This window comes from Salvelinus fontinalis, chromosome 9 (genome assembly GCF_029448725.1).
Source record: "Salvelinus fontinalis isolate EN_2023a chromosome 9, ASM2944872v1, whole genome shotgun sequence".
In the NCBI taxonomy this organism is placed as follows: Eukaryota; Metazoa; Chordata; class Actinopteri; order Salmoniformes; family Salmonidae; genus Salvelinus; species Salvelinus fontinalis.
In genome coordinates, this window is record NC_074673.1 from 61242529 (window position 1) to 61265764 (window position 23236).

Consider the following 23236-nt stretch of genomic DNA (forward strand, 5'->3'; position numbering starts at 1 on the left):
CCATTTAACAACTAAAGCCTTGCACAAAGTAAATCAACTCACACACTGGAAATCTACAATGGATTCACAAAAGTCTAGGACTTGGTGTAAATTGTCAATAAACCTTCCTTCCTCCCCGTCAGGGAATTGAACCCCGGTCTCCCGCGTGACAGGCTGGGATACTCACCACTATACTAACGAGGAACAAGTTGCTTCCGTTTCCCCCTTTATATAGTAAAAAAAAAAACTATGGAGGTCCGTAAGGGCGCTTCGCTCATCTGGCATACCATATTGTTACATAAATGGTGGCTATGACAAGTTATTATGCACAGGACGGTGGGTCGGCCGTGTGAAAAATGTTGGAGTGTTGGGTGCGAACCCTAAATTTGGAGTGTTGAGTTAACCCTAACCCTTCTCACAAAAACTTCCGTAGTGACTGAATGGTTTGAGCTAGAAACTATTGGGACAGCTGAGACTCTCGCGGACACTTACATGTTATCGGTTTTGCTCCATGCCGCTCACGAGCCACACAAAAGCAGTTAGAACATTTGTTGTCACAAACTCAAAACTCAACCAAAATTCACCCAACTTATTGTGGGAAGCTACCCGAAACGTTTGACCCAAGTTAAACAATTTAAAAGAAATGCTACCAAATACTAATTGAGTGTATGTAAACTTCTGACCCACTGGGAATGTGATGAAAGAAATAAAAGCTGAAATAAATCATTCTCTACTATTATTCTGACATTTCACATTCTTAAAATAAAGTGGTGATCCTAACTGACCTAAGACTGGGAATTTTTACTAGTATTAAATGTCAGGAATTGTGAAAAATTGAGTTTAAATGTAACTTCTGACTTCAACTGTATCACTATAACGTGTTGTCATCCCTACTGCCGCTGATCTGGCGGACTCATCAAACACAAATAGTCAAGTAGTATTTTACTTGGTGACTTTCACTTGAGTCATTTTTTATTAAAGTACATTAAACTTTTCCTCAACTATGACCATTTTTCCCCCCACTGGACCCCCGGAGGAATGCCCCCCCCATCCTTAGAATGAAATGCAACAGAGAACAGATTTTTAATACTTCACATTGCAAACACAGCCTATGATCATACATAAAAAACACTAACATCCAGGACAAAAATACTTCACTAATCCACGTTTATCGACCTTCACACAACAAATGGTCCAGAAATGTCAAACCTCAGTCGTTGAAGAGTCACTCTCCTCCTTTGATCACATATGTGGTCGGTCTGTTTGTCTCTTATTTGTGTGTTGAAGTCCTGTTGTAGTATTTAGTGTCTGTAGTACTGGGGTTAGGTAGAGATGGTACACTACATTCTCTCGTTTTCTCCTCGTCCCGTTCCGTTTTTGGTTTCTTCTCATCCCTCCGCTCTAGGCCAAACTCGATCACCAAAGGTTTCCCTAGCAACCGGTACCCGTTCACCATCTCCAAGGCTCTCTGGGACGTTTCGGTGTCTAGAAAATGGTATAACACTACAATATTAGTGATGGGGGAAAATAAGAAATAAATCAACAGTTACATATTAGGATGTTATTTTTGGCCGATATAATATACAGTACCAGTCAAAAGTTTGGACACAGCTACTCATTGAAGGGTTTTTCTTTATTTTTACTATTTTCTACATTGTAGAATACTAGTGAAGAAGTCAAAACTACATAATAACACATGTAGTAAACAAAAAGGTGTTAAACAAATCAAAATATATTTGAGATTCTTCAAATTAGCCACCCTTCGCCTTGATGACAGCTTTGCATACGCTTGACATTCTCTCAACCAGCTTCACCTGGAATGCTTTTCCAACAGTCTTGAAGGAGTTCCCACACGTGCTGAGCACTTTTTTGCTGCTTTTCCTTCACTCTGCAGTCCAACTCATCCCAAACCATCTCAATTAGGTTGAGGTCGGGTGATTGTGGAGGCCAGGTCATCAGATGCAGCCCTGCATCACCCTCCTTCCTAGTCAAATAACCCTTACACAGCCTGGAGGTGTGTTGGGTCATTGTCTTGTGGATAAAACAAATGATAGTCCCACTAAGCAAAAACCAGATGGGATGGCGTATCGCTGCAGAATACAGTGGTAGCCATGCTGGTTAAGTGTGCCTTGAATTCTAAATTAATCAGTGTCACCAGCAAAGCACCCCCACACCTCCTCCAGTGCTTCACTGTGGGAACCACACGTGGAGATCATCCGTTCACCTACTCTGCGTCTCACAAAGACATGGCAGTTGGAACCAAAAATCTAAAATTTAGACTGATCAGACCAAAAGGACAGATTTCCACTGGTCTAATGTCCATTGCTCGTGTTTCTTGGCCCAAGCAAGAGTCTTCTCCTTATTGATGTGGTTTCTTTGCAGCAATTTGACCATGAAGGCCTGATTCACACAGTCTCCTCTGAACAGTTGATGTTGAGATGTGTCTGTTACTTGAACTCTGAAGCATTTATTTGGGCTGAAATCTGAGGCTGGTAACTCTAATGAACTTATCCCCTGCATTAGAGGTAACTCTGTGCCTTCTTTTCCTGTGGCGGTCCTCATGAGAGCCAGTTTCATCATAGCGCTTGATGGTTTTTGCGACTGCACTTGAAGAAACTTTCAAATTTCTTACAATTTTCCAGATTGATTGACCTTCACTTTTGCTTATTTGAGCTGTTCTTGCCATAATATGGACTTCGTATTTTACCAAATAGGGCTATCTTCTGTATACCACTCCTACCTTGTCACAACATAACTGTGACAAGCTCAAACGCATTAAGAAGGATAGAAATTCCACAAATTAACTTTTAACAATGCACACCTGTTAATTTAAATGCATTCCAGGTGACTACCTCATGAAGCTGGTCGAGAGAATGCCAAGAGTGTGCAAAGCTGTCATCAAGGCAAAGGGTGGCTACTTTGAAGAATCTCAAATATATTTTGATTTGTTTAACAATTTCTTGGTTACTAAATTATTCCATAAGTGCTATTTCATAGTTTTGATGTCTTCACTATTATTCTACAAGGTAGAAAATAGTAAAAAATAAATAAAAAGAACCTGGAATGAGTAGGTGTGTCCAAACTTTTGACTGGTACTGTATATAATGTATATGGTGAATTCTGAATACTTTCCGACCCCTTTCCCCACATTTTGTTACATTACAGCCCCATTCTAAAATTGATCAAATCTTTTTTCCCCTCATCAATCTACACACAATAGCCCGTAATGACAAAGCAAAAACAGGTTTTTAGACATCACATTACATTATTATTCAGACCCTTTTCTCAGTACTTTGTTGAAGCACCTTTGGCAGCGGTTACAGCCTCAAAGTCTTCTTGGGTATGACGCTACAAGCTTGGCACACCTGTATTTGGGGAGTTTCTCACATTCTTCTCTGCAGATCCTCTCAAGCTCTGTCATGTTGGATAGGTAGCGTCGCTGCGCAGCTATTTTCAGGTCTCTCCAGAGATGTTCGTTTGGGTTCAAGTCCGGGTTCTGGCTGGGCCACTCAAGGACATTCAGAGACTCTACCATTAAGGCCTGATTGGTGGAGTGCTGCAGAGATGGTTGTCCTCTGGAAAGTTCTCCTGTCTCCAAGCTCATTCAGAGTGACCATCGGGTTCTTGGCCACCTCCCTGACCGAGGTCCTTCTCCCCCGATTGCTCAGTTTTGCCGGGCGGCCAGCTCTAGGAAGAGTCTTGGTGGCTCCAAACTTCCTCCATTTAAGAACGATGGAGGAAACTGTGTTCTTGGGGACCTTCAATGCTGCATACATTTTTTGGTACCCTTCCCCTAAACTTTGCCTCCACACAATCCCATCTCGGAGCTCTATGGACAATTCCTCCGACCTCACGGCTTAGTTTTTGCTCTGACATGCACTGTCAACTGTGGGAGCTTATATTGACAGGTGTGTGCCTTTTCAAATCATGTCCAATCAATTGAATTTACCACAGGTGAACTCCAATCAAGTTGTAGAAACATCTCAAGGATGATCAATGGAAATAGGATGCACCAGAGCTCAATTTTAAGTCTCATAGCAAAGGGTCTGAATACATATGTAAATAAAGTATTTCTGTTTAAAAAAAAAACTGTATTCGCTTTGTCATTATGGGGCATTGTGTGTAGATTAATGAGAAGCAAAAAGATTTAATACATTTTTGAATAAGGCTATAACGTAATACAATGTGGAAAAAGTCAAGAGGTCTGAATACTTTAAATGCACCGTACTATATTATATTACGTTACACAATTATTACAGCACGTGTTACGTGTAATGTATACACATAGCTAGCACATTTGAATTGGTGTGTTGCTTAGAGATAGAGCGAGGGAGTGCATGTGTTTATGAGCTCAGTCACCTTAAAGACAGAGGAGTGTATGCATGCGTGTAATCTGAGCCTACAGGGAGAACTTGTGTGTGTGCGTGTGACTCAGTCATCTGATAAAGTTTGTGTGTGTGTGCGCACGTCAGTGTTACCTGGTAGTGTGATGAAGGCGTGTCCCTTCAGTCTGCCAGTAAGTAGGCGGTAGACTACAGGCTGGGTGATGTCGCAATCAAACCTGGAGAATAGCGCCACCAGCTGGGCCACAGAGGCACGGGCACTCAGGTTCTTCACACACAGCACCTACAGACAACCACAGGGACCAGACAACAGCAAGGTGGTGTGGCAGATCTCAAAGCCATGAGACTGAACTCAGACAGTTAACAGTTTGTCTCATTTTTAGTCTGTAATATGAGTAGCTGATATATCTGACACGTAACCGAGTCTGGTTAATGTCATTAGAACAAGTGAGTGATACTCTTATCTCTCAGGGAAACACGGTTACTAAAACACAATTAGTTGGATGTTACGTTGAGGAAGGTTCTACCTTTGATGGTTTCCCTGGCTGGTAGTTGTGGAACCGTGGTATGCTCCGGATCCCTTCCTCTGTTTCACGGTTCTGCTGAATCTCTTCCTCTGGAACCTCCTCTACCTCGCCCCGCACCATCACCGGACCCCCAGGCCCCGCTTTTGCCGCACTACACAGACTACCAATTGGCTGGCTCACATTTATCTTCTTTGGAGCTGACAATTGCTTGTGTACAGGTCGGTCCTGATCTTGTGATTGGCCAGAAGTGTCCATTGTAGCTGATTGGTCAGAGTCCTTGATCCCACTTCTCAATGGATCAGATTTACAGTCAAGCTGGACTTGTGATTGGTCGCTGCTTTTCCATGAGCTCTGTGATTTCTCAAAGTCAGTTTGTGGTTCAGGCTGAGGTGGAGATGAGTGTCCTGTGGTTTTCAGATCAGAGTCCTCTGATACAGACACAGACGTGTGTTTTCGCCTATCACCTAGGACATCTCTGTACAGGGAGTCCAGGGGGTTTGAGGAAGATGCCCCCTGCTGGTCAGCTTGGGTATCTTCCTCTAAGGGAAAGACCAAAATCATGAGCACATAAGTGTTAGTAGTCCATGACAGCTTGTAGCCTACTTTAAAAATATATATTTTTTTTACATATTGGCCATTTAGCAGACACTCTTATCCAAAGAGGCAATTAGGGCTCAAGGGCACATCAGATTTTTCACCTAGTCGGCTCTGGGATTTCGGTTACTGGCCAAGCGCACTTAAGGGCTAGGCTACCTGCCGCCCTACTTGCTTACAAGGTAGTTACAGGGTAATTGCTTGCTGTCTGATTTCAATATTGCCAATGACAAACAGGAAGATGGACAAAAGGACAATTCCTTTCTTTCATTTTATATTTTCAATACATGACAGTCACCAACAACCAGAGGGACCAAGTCACTATTATTCGAGTCACAAGCGAGTCTCAAGGGCCGAGTCTCAAGTCGAGTCCCAAGTAGAACGAGACAAGTCGAGTCCAAGTTGCGCATTCTAAGAGTGAGTCAAGTTGGGTCACAAGGTTTTTTAAGTCATCAAGTCAAGAGAAAAATATATCTTTACATGCAATGACTTGTTCAACTACAAATCTTTGTCTAGTTATTGAGTTTACCAGACAGCCCTTATGTCATTATTTTGTCAACAGCAACATTTTAATCATGTCATTGTAAAATAGGGACCTTGTAGCAGTGGTAAGGGCATGACATCAGCAGAAGGCAGGTTGACGTGCTCAGGGTGTACATTTATTTACAGGTCTTGTGATCCAACAGTGAAAAGGAAAGCGCCATATCACAAAAAATATACAAGTACATTGACTAAATATACGCGGGCAAAAGCTCCAAAGAAATAGCCTCTGTAACATGCTTAACCTGTTCTATCGGAATGGACACAAGTAGAAGGCAAGACTGCACAGGCTCCCCCTGAGAAACCAAATAAAATCTGTCCAACTGTAGGAAAGGCTGTGGAGAAATAGCAGCTGTCCTGGTAGAATAGATAGAAGTTAATCATATGAGAGCTGTAGCTCTGCCCACCGGTGAAGAGGAGCAGAGGGATCTCCAGCTAAGGGAAGAAGCCATCCTGCTGTTGCACAGCAACTCACTGCCTTCCTGAAGACAAACAATGTATACGAAATGCTTCAGTCTGGTTTTAGACCCCATCATAGCACTGAGACTGCACTCGTGAAGGTGGTAAATTACTACTTAATGGCTTCAGACCAAGGCTCTGCATCTGTCCTCGTACTCCTAGACCTTAGTGCTGCTTTTGATACCATCGATCACCACATTATTTTGGAGAAATTGGAAACACACGAAAAGATATCAGATTGTCTTTGTGAATGGTTTGTCCTCTGACAAATCAACTGTAAATTTCGGTGTTCCTCAAGGCTTCGTTTTAGGACCACTATTCTTTTCACTATATATTTTACCTCTTGGTGATGTAATTCGGAAAAAGAATGTTAACTTTCACTGCTCTGCGGACGATACACAGCAGTACATTTCAATGAAACATGGTAAAGCCGCCAAAATTGCCCTCCCTGCAAGCCTGTGTTTCTGACATAAGGAAATGGATGGCGGATTTTTTTTTTTTTTTAAACTCGGACAAAACAGAGATGCTAGTTCTAGGTCCCAAGAAACAAAGAGATCTTCTGTTGGATCTGACAATTAATCTTGATGGTTGTACAGTTGTCTCAAATAAAACTGTGAAGGACCCTGTTCTCTTTTTTGACTAACATATCAAGACTGTTTCAAGGACAACTTTTTTCCATCTACGTAACATTGCAAAAATCAGAAACTTTCTGTCCAAAAATGATAAAGAAAAATATGTCCATGCTTTTGTAAATTCTAGATTAGACTACTGCAATGCTCTACTTTCCGGCTACCGGATAAAGCACTAAATAAACTTCAGTTAGTGCTAAACACAGCTGCTAGAATCTTGACTAGAACCAAAAAATTTGATCATATTACTCCAGTGCTAGGCTCTCAACACTGGCTTCCTGTTAAGGCTAGGGCTGATTTCAAGGTTTTCCTGTTAACCTACAAAGCATTACATGGGCTTGCACCTACCTATCTTTCCGATTTGGTCCTGCCGTACATACCTACATGTACACTACGGTCACAAGACGCAGGCCTCCTTATTGTCCCTAGAATTTCTAAGCAAACAGCTGGAGGCAGGGCTTTCTCCTATAGAGCTCAATTTTTATGGAATGGCCTGCCTACCCATGTGAGAAACGCAAACTCGGTCTCAACCTTTAAGTCTTTACTGAAGACTCATCTCTCCAGTAGGTCCTATGATTGAGTGTAGTCTGGCCCAGGGGTGTGAAGGTGAACGGAAAGGACCTGGAGCGACAAACTGCCCTTGCAGACTCTGCCTGGCCGGTTCCCCTCTCTCCAATGGGATGTTCTGCCTCTAACCCTATTACAGGGGCTGAGTCACTAGCTTACTGGTGCTCTTCCATGCCGTCCCTAGGAGGGGTGCGTCACTTGAGTGGGTTGAATCACTGACGTGATCTTCCTGTTGGGGTTGGCGCCCCCCTCGGGTTCGTGCCGTGGGGGAGATCTTTGTGGGATATACTCGGCCTTGTCTCAGGGTAGTAAGTTTGTGGTTTGAAAAGATCCCTCTAGTGGTGTGGGGGCTGTGCTTTGACAAAGTGGGTGGGGTTATATCCTGCCTGGTTGGCCCTGTCCAGGGTTATCATCGGATGGGGCCACAGTGTCTCCCGACCCCTCCGGTCTCAGCCTCCAGTATTTATGCTGCAATAGTTTGTGTCGGGGGGCTAGGATAAGTCTGTTATATCTGTAATATTTCTCCTGTCTTATCCCGTGTCCTGTATGAATTTAAGTATGCTCCCGCTAACTCTCTCTTTCTCTCTCCCTCTCTTTCTCTCTGAGGACCTGCTCAGGACTACCTGGCCTGATGACTTCTTGCTGTCCCCAGTCCACCGGTTGTCCCCAGGTCACCTGCGGCTGCTCCAGTTTCAACTGTTCTGCCTGCGGCTATGGAACCCTGAACTGTTCACTGGACATGCTACCTTGTCCCGCACCTGCGGTTTTCAACTCGCTCTCTCTAACGCACCTGCTGTCTCTAACTCTGAATGATTGGCTACGAAAAGCCAACTGACATTTACTCCTGAGGTGCTGACTTGTTGCACCCTCTAAAACCACTGTGGTTATTATTATTTGACCATGCTGGTCATCTATGAACGTTTGAACATCTTGGCCATGTACTGTTATAATCTCCACCTGGCACAGCCAGAAGAGGAATGACCACCCCTCAGAGCCTGGATCCTCTCTAGGTTTCTTCCTAGATTCCGGCCTTTCTAGGGAGTTTTCCTAGCCGTTGTCTCTGATTGGGAATCATACTTAGGCAGCCCTGTTTCCCACCTGTGATTGTGGGTAGTTATCTTTGTTAGTGGCACTAGAGCCCTGTAAGCTTCACGGTTGTTGTTTTTTAGTTTCTTGTTGGCGACATTTACTAAAATAAAAGAGAATGTACGCTCACAACGCTGCACTTTGGTCCACTTCTTTCGATGGCCGTGACAGATATAGCATACATCTATTTATACTGAACAAAAATATAAACGCAACATGTAAAGTATTGGTCCCATGCTTCATGAGCTGAAATTTAAGATCCAAGAAATGTTCCATATGCACAAAAAGCTAATTTCCCTCAAATTGTGTTCACAAATTTGTTTACATCCAATCAAATGTATTTATAAAGCCCTTTTTAGTTCAGTCGATGTCACAAAGTGCTGTACAGAAACCCAGCCTAAAACCCCAAACAGCAAGCAATGCAGGTGTAGAAGCACGGTGGCTAGGAAAAACTCCCTAGAAAGGCCGGAACCTAGGAAGAAACCTAGAGATTCAACTACTGACTCCAAAATGCGGTGCGCAGCCCACGTAGCCTATTTCTATGCGCACGGAGGCGCGCACAAGCCTTTACGCAAAACCAGAATGATACAGACACAAGGAACTCTGCCATAACCCAGGAAACCAAGCATACATTGATTTAAACAAACAGAACTTCCACCTCATGAGTCTTGCGAACGTTCATGTGCATAATAAACATTGCGCCCACTCAGAGGGTAAGACATGGTAAATGAAGACGTATTGTATCAAACATGAAACAACAAACGATATGGAGACGGAACGATGAAACGGTAACAATTATTGTGGGATTAGATGGAATACAGATTTCCCACATATGCATTTCAACGTGTGAAAGTAACAGTAAACATTTCAACAAGAGAACAAAGCTCTCTCCAATGGCGGGAGTTTGGAGAGCGCAAGTGGAGATGGATGGTGCGTCTTCGCCACTGTAGGCTAATAATTCATTTGAACAACTAATTACAAATGCAAGTTTCAAACGTTAATTATCAATCTCAAGAAATGTTGACATACTAAAAGACCAGTAAGCCTAAAAACTAAGCTAGTCGTTTTTGCTTGATGCCCAATTGCAAGTGAGCTTACAAACTAAACAAGTAATATTCTTTATCACTCCAAATGTTTTGGAGCTGCATATTTATTTTTTACGGCAATCCTCTCTCCCTACAATTTGACATTCGCACTGCACCCGATTCTATATCTGTACAGAAAAATCAGCAGTCTGTTCACTAGCTCACCCGACCTGTGTTGATTGACAGTTTGCCGTTCCAATCAAAGGGCTGAGTGCACATTTTTTTTGCAAGGGAGATGCTGCGGCTACGGTCTCTGTGGAGAGTAACCCACGGCGACTCTGTGCCAGAAAATGAGTGATAAAACCCGGACAGATCATTTCAAGTCATCAGTCTCAAGTCAAAGTCGAGTCTTGAGGCTCCGAGTCCAAGTTATTTTATATCAAGTCATCAAATTTGTGACTCGAGTCAAACTCGAGTCCAAGTCATTTGACTCAAATCAAACTTTATGCCACATGCATCGAATACAACAAGTGTAGACCTTACCGTGAAATGCTTACTTACAAGCCCTTAACCAACAGTGCAGTTCAAGAATAGTTAAGAACATATTTACCAAATAAACTAAAGTAAAAAATTATAAAATGTAACACAATAGTATAACAATAACGAGGCTATATACAGGGGGTACCGAGTCAGTGAGAGGGGGTACAGGCTAAAGGTCATTTCTACATGTAGGTAGGGGTGAAGTGACTATGCATAGATAATAAACGGCGAGTAGCAGCAGTGAACAAAACAAATGGAGGGGGGAGATCAATGTAATAGTCCGACTTGAGTCCACAACAACAGAAAACATATACACAAAACAATACTGATGCCGAGGTCTTCCAACGTAAAACATCTTAGATAAGAAAATATTGTCACTACATTCTACTTAACTCATTACTCTTTGTTCATTTTTCTCTTCTTTCCTTCCCTCAAATCCCCAGGAGCCAGTATGTTAGCCCCAGGGACTGGTTTCCCAGGCACAGACCAGGACCAGCCCCAAATTCCTATTGTGTTCTATTTGTGAACATGCAAGGAATGTGAAACACTTCCAACACACATAGGACTTGTTCAAACTCCTTCAAAACTCTTTTTTTGTTCTAACTCCCTTTCGGCTTTCTAACTTCTTGGTCTATGGAGGTTGCAGTGTGAACAAACCGACACATCATAACATAACATAGGGCTGGGCGGTATACCGTATTTTACAATACAAAGGTAATAATGATCCACAGACCGGTTTGTGTTTTTGCTTGACCTTCTATAACGGTATTTGAATGTTTTGTTTGTTAAATGTGATGCGCCGTATGTAACGTCCATTTTTAGAGTTTACTTCGCCACTTGAGTCATCTCTCTCCGCTCTCTCAATGCCGCTTTCCACATAGACCTAGCCCCGCCCCATCACTCAAGGAGCGCATTTGTCGTTCCTCGACCACGAGACACTTGCGTTCAGTCTGCATGGTCAGTGCAGCACATGCAACAGTGTTGATGACAATGATACTTTTTTCACTTGGTTTCTCAATATAAATCCACTAGCGTTCTATAATTACACTATTCCTTTGTGTTTCTTACATCAGCAAACAGCTAGTGTCATAACTGTCCTGTGAGGATCACAATGGGTCAGATCAGCCTGGCAATGATTGACAATAACCAGACCTTCTCTCACCCATAGACCGTTTGACAGTTCACACCCTGTTGTAAATTACAGGAGAAGGGGGCTCTTTCTTCCCGTCCAGTAAAATCCACCAAGAAATGGTCTTTGTTAACAGACTTTTTCCTGCCAGATCTCTAACACAGTCAAACGTGGATACTGGAACAATATTTCTAACATAAGAATGTGGGGAAGGGTCAGTGTGGAGCTATAGAAAACTCATTTCATATTGGTTTTTATTTTGTGATGGCATTAAAAATGGTATGGACGAAATACTGTAACTTGGAAAGTATACCCCCTTTATCTGTCAAGTTTCCATCCAATACGTTGTGCATAATATATGAAAACTGATTTTTTTTAAGATAGGAATGTGATTTTAAGAGTCATAAGAAATAACTTGCTATAACTTGCTATCATATACCTTTGCGCAGTAAGTAGCCATGCCCCGAGTGAGGTCAGAGAGCGTGTCAGACTGAAGGAACCATCCCCTTCGGTGCATAAAATGATTGCCAACAGAGATTAACATTAGGCCAAAAAACGTGAGGCGGGAGCTGCACGTTTGAAATGGGTGGAATTTGAACCTCAACTTAAAGTGAAGAAAGGTTGCAGCTGTGCGTGTAAAGTGGTCTGACCCCTGAATAACCAACACGAAGTGTAGGCGAGAAGCTCTCCTCCCAGACAATCACTGGTACGTCTGATTAGCTGTCCAAAGTCAGATATCGGGAAAAGCTAATCTAAGGAGGACCATTCTACTACTCTTCAAACCATCCCATCCTACTACGAGTCTCAAACCACCGGATTCTCCTACCATCATCACCAATGGGAACCGTCAACATGGCTGGCTATCTTCCAGAGTGAACAACAGTAGAAGAGACGGTCCGGACCCTTTCAGACAATCAGAGCCTTACGAGCTGAAAGGCCAAACCACATCCTTCCTAAGGCCTGGTTCCGACAGAGATAAAAGGCGAACAAAGGCACTCACACGTAAATACATTCATGGCTTCTTATTCCAAACGGGCGTTCGTTCGTGTGCAAAGTATATGATAAATGTGAGAATAGTTCTGAAATGTGTCAAAAATAAGTGTCCCTTTTCCCTCTCACTCTCTCACCCACCCCTATTCATTTTCAGTGTAACAAGCTACCATATTCGTCAGTCCACTAGAGACTGTTGTCTCATGTAAAGGGTGTATGTTAATTATGTGCTATTATTTAGTTAACTAGTAAGTAAATAATTAAACCAATGTGTAGTACTGAATCATGAGTAAGGCTGGGGTGTTTGCAGATCCAAGAAGGTTACGGCTGTTCAGAATGATAATATAATGTATGATTAATAAGTTGACTGTTTATTGATGTAATAGATATATATCTTCTCGTTTAATTCAGAAGATGGTAACTCTAAACAACCTCTACCGTGTTGCCCCAGATCCTGATGAGTTAATTGTTGCATGATTCATTTAAATTGGGTAACAAACATTGTTAGTTGATTAAATAAATAACAGTCATCAGATTAATGAAGGTAAAGTCACGACACTAGTTTGCCTTTGCTTAGCAAGTTGTGCTTAAATCTTGTTAGCCGCTAATTGTTAGCCTGTAATGCTAATCGATAGCTAATAAATGTACTGAGTCAGTGTGAACATAATTAGCTATAAAGCCAGATCATACCAGAGATGGTGTACACTTAAATCAGCATGTTGTTTGTGCAGCAAAATCAAAGAGGAAGACGCAAAGCAAGAATATGTTCGCTACATGAAGTAGCTAAGAGAAAACATTAAAATGCAGCCAAAGATTATAAGGTCCCCTAGCAAACACTTATCAACACTTTGGTTCCAACCCAGTCACAATAACTCCCCTCTGCATTTTCATTAGTTATGTTAAACAACATTGTATTCAAAGTGCCCACTATTATTTTTGGTGTTAGTTGAATCATCCCACCTTGATGATAGAGTGCAGTGAGGAAACCCAGGCGGTCATTGCCCTGGAACAGGGCCTTCTCTATCTCCATCTCTCTGCGGGACAGGGGTAGGCTGGCTGAGAAGCGCTGTGGGCGGGAAATGAGCTCTGACCTGGCATCCATCTTGTCCTGGATCACCAGGAGACGCTGCTGCCGCGCCCCGGGGGCCACACACACCCCATGACCCTGTAGGGCAGAACACACAACATGGCTGCCTGTAGAAAACACACCATGGCCCTGAACCACCACCCACCATACCTGCCTGCTTGACCATGTTGTTTGAAGTGAAGAGATTTTATCTCAATGAGACTAACCGATATAAATAAAAGGTTGAATAATAATAGAATCCTTTTCTCAGTAAGTATTGAAGTAAATAGAGTTGAGGTAAGTTCATCCCTCATCTCTTACAGTTTGGATGGGTGCCTGAGTTACCACAGAGACCCATGGTAGGTCAAACAATCAATATCTAGATCAGGCTACACCACCAGGAGGTTTTGGCGTCTGAAAAAACACTCACAGTTGGTCAATCAGTAAATATCACTTTTCAAACATTATTTTCTTTTGTTTACATACAGGCTCTGTATTCCTTCTGGGGAGGTGTAATTGATAACCACAACCACACCATACATATACCATATTGTCATTATCTCCAGCATTACCAGTGGGCAAAACTGGTTAGAATGTAATAATGTCAATCTGGTTGTACTGACGTCATTTCAACCAGTTTTGCACACTGGAAAGCAACAATCACCTTCTCTTCGATATTATTACCTGCTTTTCCCAACAGGATGTAGGTGTCCAATAACTGTACCGTCCCTTGTTATGTAATAGCAATGATATATATAAATAACATTCACCTTCTCAGTGTTCTCTGGCTGGTCTCTGTTGAGCCACAGTTCTACCTCCAGGTCTGTGAGCCCCAGCTCCCTGAGACTGGCCAGCTCACTCTCCCCGTCCTGTAGAGCCTGGAACTGGGATAGACTCCTCACCCCGGCAGCCTGCTCCCCAAACGGCTTGTACAGCGCAGCAGGGGCAAAACACTTCCTCTTGGCAACACATCTGAGACAAAACATGAGAGATCCCTACGTCCATATGGTCTCTCTGAATGTGGTCTGACTGAGAGGTCTGAGCCTGTCTCTAAGTAGATAACAACACATCTGAGACAACACATGAGAGATCTCTACGTCCATATGGTCTCTGAATGTGGTCTGAATGAGAGGTCTGAGCCTGTCTCTAAGTAATAACAACACATCTGAGACAACACATGAGAGATCTCTACGTCCATATGGTCTCTGAATGTGGTCTGAATGAGAGGTCTGAGCCTGTCTCTAAGTAATAACAACACATCTGAGACAACACATGAGAGATCTCTACGTCCATATGGTCTCTGAATGTGGTCTGAATGAGAGGTCTGAGCCTGTCTCTAAGTAGATAACAACACATCTGGAGACAACACATGAGAGATCTCTACGTCCACGTGGTCTCTCTGAATGTGGTCTGAATGAGAGGTCTGAGCCTGTCTCTAAGTAATAACAACACATCTGAGACAACACATGAGAGATCTCTACGTCCATATGGTCTCTGAATGTGGTCTGAATGAGAGGTCTGAGCCTGTCTAAGTAGATAACAACACATCTGGAGACAACACATGAGAGATCTCTACGTCCACGTGGTCTCTGAATGTGGTCTGAATGAGAGGTCTGAGCCTGTCTCTAAGTAGATAATAAGATTTCATTTCGGGAGCAGCAATTCTTAATCATTTAGTTCACATGCCTTGATCATTTCAGGGTTAACATGCAATAATGTAGCCTAAATTAAGTGTAGGCCTATTATTTTGCTCAATCGCGTATAGGCAACTCCCATAAGCCCGCAGAAGTTGTGAAATATAAACACAAGTCTCACATCCTTTTGAAATTCTAAATTGCTATTGTTTTCTATCGGCAGGCTATCATGATTAAGATACTGCCAATTTAACAGCCGACGCCTAAACTTAACAAAGTGAAGGGAGGGTATAGAAAAAAATATTAAAACGTGGATCAAAAAAGTGACTTTTTCAAATCATTGCAGAGGTTCATCCAGATCCGATTTTTTTTATTTCTTTACTTTATCGTAAAGAACAGGCACACCGGTTTTGAAAGCACATCGTTACTTTGGGCTCTGTTTCAAAATATCACTTTTTGTTATATGACAGCGGTTCCACACGTTCCCATGAGACACTGAAGTTGTGTGGCAAAATATTATTTATATTTTCTTCTGTTATATTCTTTCTATAAAACATATGTTTGTTGAATGTGATTACGGCAGGGGAATGCAAGGTTCTCTTGTCTGTTTAATGAACAAACTTGATTTTATTTCATAGGCTGCGCAGACAAGTAACAAACTCAATATGCTATTCTTGTGAAAATACATTGTATTAGTCTTATAATGTGTTCTAAGGGCCTGCCTCAACGAACTAATAACAGATCTTAGTGATGGTGTATATTCAATGGATTTATTCAAATAAAACGCCTACCCACGTCTTCACAGCTCTACTCCTGTGCACTCATCACCAGTGCCGGCCGGCATGTGTACGAGAGGTATAATAGGCTTATAACGGCAAAAAGGTGGTAAAAATGGGCTGGTTTGAAAGGTAGTCTTAGTAACATTACCTCATTGCCTTTTACAGGCAACATACCATAAATCCTATGTGAAAAGTGAACTGTCAGTCCTGACCTCGGGTGTAATAAAAATATGTAAATAATGTGGCTGTTGCAACTTGCTATTGTAATGCTGTATAAGAAAAGAAACAGTATGAGGAGGTGAGTTTCCCCCTTACTATGTAAAGCGCTTTCAGTTGGTAGAAAAACTCTATAAATCCAATCTAGGCTACATTGCAGTGCTAGCTGTGCCACTACAGATTCTGGGTTCGAGTCAAGGCTCTGTCGCAGCCGCGACCGGGAGACTCGTGGGACGGCGCACAATTGGCCCAGCGTCGTCCGGGTTAGGGGAGAGTTTGGCTGGGAGGGATGTTCCTGTCCCATCGCGCACTAGCGACTCCTGTGGCGGGCCGGGCACTGGGCGTACGGTGTTTCGATACGGTCGCCAGGTGTATGGTGTTTCCTCTGACACATTGGTGCGGCTGGCTTCCGGGTTAAGCGGGCGTCGTGTCAAGAAGCAGTGCTGCTTGGCTGGGTTGTGTTTCGGAGGGCGCACGGCTCTCGACCTTCGCCTCTCCCGAGTCCGTACGGGAGTTGTAGCGATGGGACAGGACTGTAACTACCAATTGGATACCAGAAACTTAAGGAGGAAAGGGGGTATAAAAAAAAATATATATATATATATATATATATATATATATATATCCAATCTATTATTATTATAATTTTGTAGAAGTGTAGGTTATTGTATCTGAACTGTGTGGTAAATGCTATTGTAATTCTGTGTGTGTGTGTGTGTGTAGGGAGGCTCACCTGTCTATGTTGACGTCTGTGTCTAACTGCTGTAGGAGGAGACTGTGGAGCTGTCTCTGTCCCTCTGTCTCCTGTTCCTCCAAGACTGGGCCGTCCTCACACGCATGACGGGTCATACTGTAACACACACAGGGTCAAAAAGTATACACGTTGGTCTCATACACATCTTACTCTATACATTTTCATTAAAGCATACATACAGTACAACTGTCGTTAGCAAATAAACCACAGCATGTTAAATAAACCACAGCACGTTTTTGGTTTAAACAGCAGATTTTACCTGATTAAGTACAATACCATTGGATATTAATGTTGAAAGTTTGATTTATATTCCTATAACTTAAGTTGAAAATTATGCTGTCTCTGCTTCCAGTTGACAAGACATTTTGATAAATAGCCCAATGTCAAAACAGTTTTAACGTGCCAAAATCAATGACCAATATGCAGAAACAGTTTGTGATATGGAAAACCTTAAGATAAAATATACCATCTACACATACAGTGCCTTCAGAAAGTATTCACACCCCTTGACTTTTTCAACATTTTGTTGCGTTACAGCCTGAATTTAAAATGGATTAAATTGAGTTTGTGTCACTGGCCTACACACAATACCCCATAATGTCAAAGTGGAGTTATGTTTTTAGAAATGTATTATAAATGAAAAGCTGAAATGTCTTGAGTCAATAAGCATTCAACCCCTTTGTTATGGCAAGCCTAAATAAGTTCAGCTGTAGAAATGTGCTTAACAAGTCACATAATAAGTTGCATGTTTAACATGATTTTTGTACCCCACACATAATTACAAGGTCCCTCAGTCAATTTCAAACACAGAATCAACCACAAAGACCAGAGAGGTTTTCCAATGCCTAGCAAAAAACTGCATCAAATGGTAGTTTGGTAAACATAAAAAAGCAGACATTGCATCCCTTTGAGCATGGTGAAGTTATTAATTACACTTTGGATGGTGGATCAATAGACCCAGTCAGTACAAAGATACAGGCGTCCTTCCTAACTCAGTTGCCGGAGAGGAAGGAAACCGCTCAGAGATTTCACCATGAGGCCAATGGTGATTTTAATGACAGAGTGAATAGATGGAAGCCTGTGAAGAATAAAACATATTTCTAAACATGCATCCTGTTTGAAATAAGGCACTGAAGTAAAACTACAAAAAATGTGGCAAAGAAATGAACTTCATGTCCTGAATACAAAGTGTTATGTTTGGGGCAAATCCAACATAAGACATCAGAGTACCACTCTTCATATTTTCAAGCATGGTGGTGGCGGCATCATGTTATGGGTCTGCTTGTCATCGGCATAAAAAATGGAATAGAGCTAAGCACAGGCAAAATCCTAGAGGAAAACCTGGCTCAGTCTGCTTTCCAACAGACAATGGAAGACAAATTCACCTTTCAGCAGGACAATAACCTTAAACACAAGGCCTAATATACACTGGAGATGCTTACCAAGATGACATTGAATGTTCCGGAGTGGCTTTGTTACAATTTTTACTTAAATTGGCTTGAAACCGGCTGTTTAACAATGACAACTTGACAAAGCTTACATAATGTTTTAAAGAATCATGTGCAAATATTGTGCAATCCAAGTATGCAAAGCTCTTACAGACTTACCCAGAAAGACTCACAGCTGTAATTGCTGCCAAATGTGATTCTAACATGTGTTGTGAATACTTATGTAAATTAGATTTCTCCATTTGATTTTCAATAAATTTGCTAAAATGTAAAAACCAAACACGTTTTCACTGTCCTTATGGGGTAACTTTTTGTAGACGATTGGGATTTAAACATTTTTTTTAATCAATTTTGAATTCGGGCTGTGACAAGAAAATGTGGACTAATAGTTTCTGAAGGCACTGTACATGTTCAACAAGTATGCCTAATCATACTAAGGAAGATTGGGTTAAGTTGAGCTTCGTATATTCAGCATCACTACATCAAGGGACATATAGTATCCTTTCTAACAAAGTTAACTACATGAGTTTCCAGATACTGTGCATCAGAATTAATGTAAACAAAATACATAGCTTGTCCCAGAAAAGTGGTCTCTTTGCACGACTAAACCCGGGTCTGGGGTAAATTGAGCTCAGGGACAGGTTAAGCTGAGCTACCTTGGGGGAATTGGGTGATGGTGTCCTGTGACAGTGGGTGATTGTGCTGGTAGGTAAGTTTAATTAATTCATTGGGGTTGTGCATACCTACATTCAGCTATAGATCTCTCTGTTCAATATCACTTACCCTTCCATTTCTTGACCAGTTGTCTGGGTCAGGGATGTTGTTTTGACGTGCCAATTTGTAAGGAAGTTCTCTGCATTTGAGGCTACAAAGCCCATGAAACTGATCTGCAATATTCTTAATGTTGAACAAGCTCAGAGTCCATATCATCAGATAAGACCTTGTTTGCCTCTGCTACTCAGTCATAGCCTCTCTTTCACACAGGTACTTGTTCTTTTTTTGTCAATGTACATCTTCAGTGTCATAAGTAAATGTGTTTATCCCTTGCTGCAGCTCAAATGGACTTCCCTTCTCTCACATCCTTGACTAGTCTCAAGAACCTCAAGTGGGGATAGTTCCCTGCTTGTTTAACATTTGTATGCAGGGGGCATAATGTTCCTATGCATGACATATTGCAAAAATACTATGCATATTATGCATTAAACTGACAAAATGTAATCAGTATTTGTATGGGGTATAGTGGCCATTGGCTCAACTTACCCCAAAGCAAATATTTACACTATATTAGCCCACACAGCTACAAGGAAGCACTTTCATGCTAAGTTTAGGACCTCATATTGTATCTTAGAGACCCCAGTTGATGTAAGAAATTATCTTAAAAAGATAAGCATCATGAAACCTATAAGACAAATTCACCTAACTTGCTTACCACTTTTCCCATGTGGTTTCCTTCTTCACCAGACTCCATGACATGACCTCTTCCTAAATATTTGGTCAAATGTTTAATTGTGTGTATGGTTTCCTAGAAACAAGGGTGGCTCAACTAACCCTTTGGCTCAATTCACCACACTCTGCACTACTTGTATATACAGTACCAGTCAAAAATGTTTGGAAACACCTACTCATTCAAAGGTTTTTCATTATTTTGACTATTTTGTACATTGTACAATAAAAGTGACGACATCAAAACTATGAAATAACACATGGAATCATGTAGTAAGGAAAATAAGTGTTAAATCAACAACAACAAAATGTGATTAAAAATATTTTAGATTTTTCAAAATAGCCACCCTTTGCCTTAATGACAGCTTTGCACACTCTTGGCATTCTCTAAACCAGCTTCACCTGGAATGCTTTTCCAACAGTCTTGGAGGAGTTCCCTCACAGCACTTGTTGACTGCTTTTCCTTCACTGTGGTCCAATTCATCCAAAACCATCTCAAAATGCGGAGATCATCCGTTCACCTACTCTGCGTCTCACAAAGACACAGTGGTTGGAACCAAAAATCTCAAATTTGAACTCATCAAACCAAAGATTTCCACCGGTCTAATGTCCATTGCTCGTGTTTTTTTGCCCCAAGCAATGCCCTTTAGTGGTGGTTTCTTTGCAGCAATTTGACAAGGCCTGATTCACACAGTCTCCTCTGAACAATTGATGTTGAGATGTCTGTTACTTGAACTCATTGAAGCATTTATTTGGGTTGCAATTTCTGAGGCTGGTAACTAACTTATCCTCTGCAGCAGAGGACACTCTGGGTCTTCCTTTCCTGTGGCGGTCCTCATGAGAGCCAGTTTCATCATAGCGCTTGATGGTTTTTGCGACTGCACTTGAAGAAACTTTCAAAGTTCTTGACATTTTCCGGATTGACTGGCTTTCATGTCTGAAAGTAATGATGGACTGTCGTTTCTCTTTTCTTATTTGAGCTGTTCTTGCCATAATATGGACTTGGTCTTTTACCAAATAGGGCTACCATCTGTATACCACCCCTGCCTTGTCACAACACATCTGATTGGCTCAAATTAACTTTTAACAAGGTTAATCGAAATGCATTCCAGGTAACTACCTTATGAAGCTGGTTGAGAGAATTCCAAGAGTGTACAAAGCTGAAATCAAGGCAAAGGGTGTCTACTTTGAAGAATCTCAAATATAAAATACATTTTGATTTGTTTAACACTTTTTTGGTTACTACATATGTGTTATTTCATAGTTTGGATGTCTTTACTATTATTCTACAATGTAGAAAATAGTTTAAGAAAATAAAAATAAGAAACCCTGGAATGAAAAGGCATGTCGAAACGTTTGACTAGTACTATATATATACTTATTTATTTTTTAACTACCATCTTATAAACTGCACATGCACCAAAAACCCTGTTGGTTTGACAAGTGGCAACAAATCACTCATATCGATTAGGAGGTAAATAATTTTGCAAGCTCTGTTGAAACTACCACAACTCAACACCCACATGGAAACTGGAGTTTTTTTTTACATCACTAGTTAGAGAACAACCTGCATAAGAGTGTCAGCAGATTTTTGGGAATGTTGCATTTTTAAAACGGGGGTCACCAACAGAACAAGAAACGCAACACTATTTTGTAAATCACACATGTCGATTATCACGCTGAAATCAATAGCACGTCCAGTTAAAACTAACACAGTTAAAAAAAACACACGGAATATGGGAATAATATGTACATCACTGGTTAGATGACAACTTGTAAAAGACGCCGAGCTAGCTACATTTTGAAACGTTGCATTTTGATTCAAGTCGCCAAAGCGGTAAGTGTAAAGCAACTGTTTTTGGTGAATCACTTTCATCGATATCACGTTGAAATCAATAGAATCGGGGTAAACGTTTAGGGTGTATGCGCTATTTAAACTAACACTTTTGAAAGACCACACGGAATATGAGAATGCTCCTAAACAAAATGCAACCGTGCGCTCTAGACTAGAGCTTCCATAGAGGTTGTGCAGCAGTCAGACGCTTTGACGTCCCAACAATGATAACAGTGCAACGATCACCTCTAACTAACTTTAGTACATCGCATTCCAGCTTCACATAATTCAATCGGTGACAGACACGTATAGTTATTGGCTACAAGGTTATATGCATGCATATCATACAGTGAACTGTTGAAATTAATATAACCGTAGCATATAATGTTGTTTACCGTCGCATATTTCCGTGTTCTTCTGAAGTTTAATGGCAGACTACAACATACTGTTGTGTTGAGTACCACAGTAGGAGTCATAATACCCATAAAACCTAGCGGTAAAACCCGGAAATGTTTCTTCACCAATCTTTTTTCTGTCGTGGATGTTAGAACCATTTCATATAAGGTCTGTGTTTCGTGTAGTCTTACCCTGCCTTGACGTTTTGATAGCCGCGCAAAAAACGATAGGAATAAGCTGAATTTATTTTATGTAATTCATTTCATTATTCTTTTGGCCAAATTTCATATTCACAAATGAAAAAAAATCTGAGTTTACATTGGCGCGTTACATTCACTAGTTCCAAAAACATCCAGTGATAGTGCATAGCCATCGTTTCAACAGAAATACTCATCATAAATGTAGATGATAATACAAGTTATACACATGGAATTATAGATATACCTCTCCTTAATGCAACCGCTGTGTCAGATTTTTTTTTTTTATTACGGAAAAAGCAAACCATGCAATAATCTGAGACAGAGCTCAGAACAAGAGTCAAATGAGCCGCCATGTTGGAGTCAACAGAAACCAGAAATTACATGATAAATATTCCCTTACCTTTGATGATCTTCATCACAATGCACTCCCAGGAATTCCAGGTCCACAATAAATGCTTGATTTGTTCAATAATGTCCGTTATTTATGTCCAATTAGCTACTTTGTTTAGCGCGTTTGGTAAAGAATTCCAAAGTCGCAAAGCGCGTTCACTAAAACGTGACGAAATGTACAAAAGTTCCGTAACAGTCAGTAGAAACATGTCAAACGATGTATTGAATCAATCTTTAGAATGTTGTTAACATACATCTTGAATAACGTTCCAACCGGAGAATTACATTGACTTCAGTCTCACGTGAACGCACGTAGTCAAAGCGTGGTCACCTCATGGCAGTGGTTACTCATTCCTGTCTCCTTCGGCCCTCCTTCACAGTAGGGTCATCAGACAAAGTTCTATTGACTGTTGACATCTAGTGGAAGCCGTAGGAAGTGAAAACTCATCCATATCTCGTTGTAATTTCAATGGGAGCTTGGTTGTAAATCTACCAGCCTCAGAAAAAATCCAAACAGGAAGTGGAACTTCTCAGGTTTTTGCCTGCCATATGAGTTCTGTTATACTCACAGACATAATTCAAACAGTTTTAGGAACTTCAGAGTGTTTTCTAACCAATATGAATAATAATATGCATATATTAGCAACTATGACTGAGGACCAGGCCGT

General features: G+C 41.3%; 1 protein-coding gene across 2 annotated transcripts; it reads right to left on the reverse strand.

Moving 5' to 3' along the window:
• Positions 1 to 917: 917 nt before the first annotated feature.
• Positions 918 to 22078, reverse strand: LOC129862910 (RNA-binding protein 41-like). Of its 2 annotated transcripts, XM_055935009.1 has the most exons (7): positions 21978 to 22078; positions 16837 to 16953; positions 14245 to 14446; positions 13369 to 13573; positions 4850 to 5388; positions 4458 to 4605; positions 918 to 1464 (listed from the first exon to the last, which is right to left on the reverse strand). In XM_055935009.1, the coding sequence occupies exons 1-7, from the start codon at positions 21983 to 21985 to the stop codon at positions 1250 to 1252; spliced, it is 1434 nt and encodes a 477-aa protein (XP_055790984.1). In that variant the 5' UTR covers positions 21986 to 22078; the 3' UTR covers positions 918 to 1249. The 2 variants fall into 2 exon arrangements, with proteins under 2 accessions (XP_055790984.1, XP_055790985.1); XM_055935010.1 differs by lacking the exon at positions 21978 to 22078 and having other exon boundaries at positions 14245 to 16663; positions 16837 to 16927.
• Between the last annotated feature and the right edge of the window lie 1158 nt (positions 22079 to 23236).

What these genes read in the sequence shown, in the direction of transcription:
- LOC129862910 (XM_055935009.1), bottom strand. An exon ending in ACAGACGTCAACATAGACAG is followed by an intron (nt 14,447 to 16,836) that starts GTGAGCCTCCCT and finishes GTTTTGTCTCAG; the next exon opens with ATGTGTTGCCAAGAGGAAGT. An exon ending in CACTGCACTCTATCATCAAG is followed by an intron (nt 5,389 to 13,368) that starts GTGGGATGATTC and finishes TCTTTCCCTTAG; the next exon opens with AGGAAGATACCCAAGCTGAC.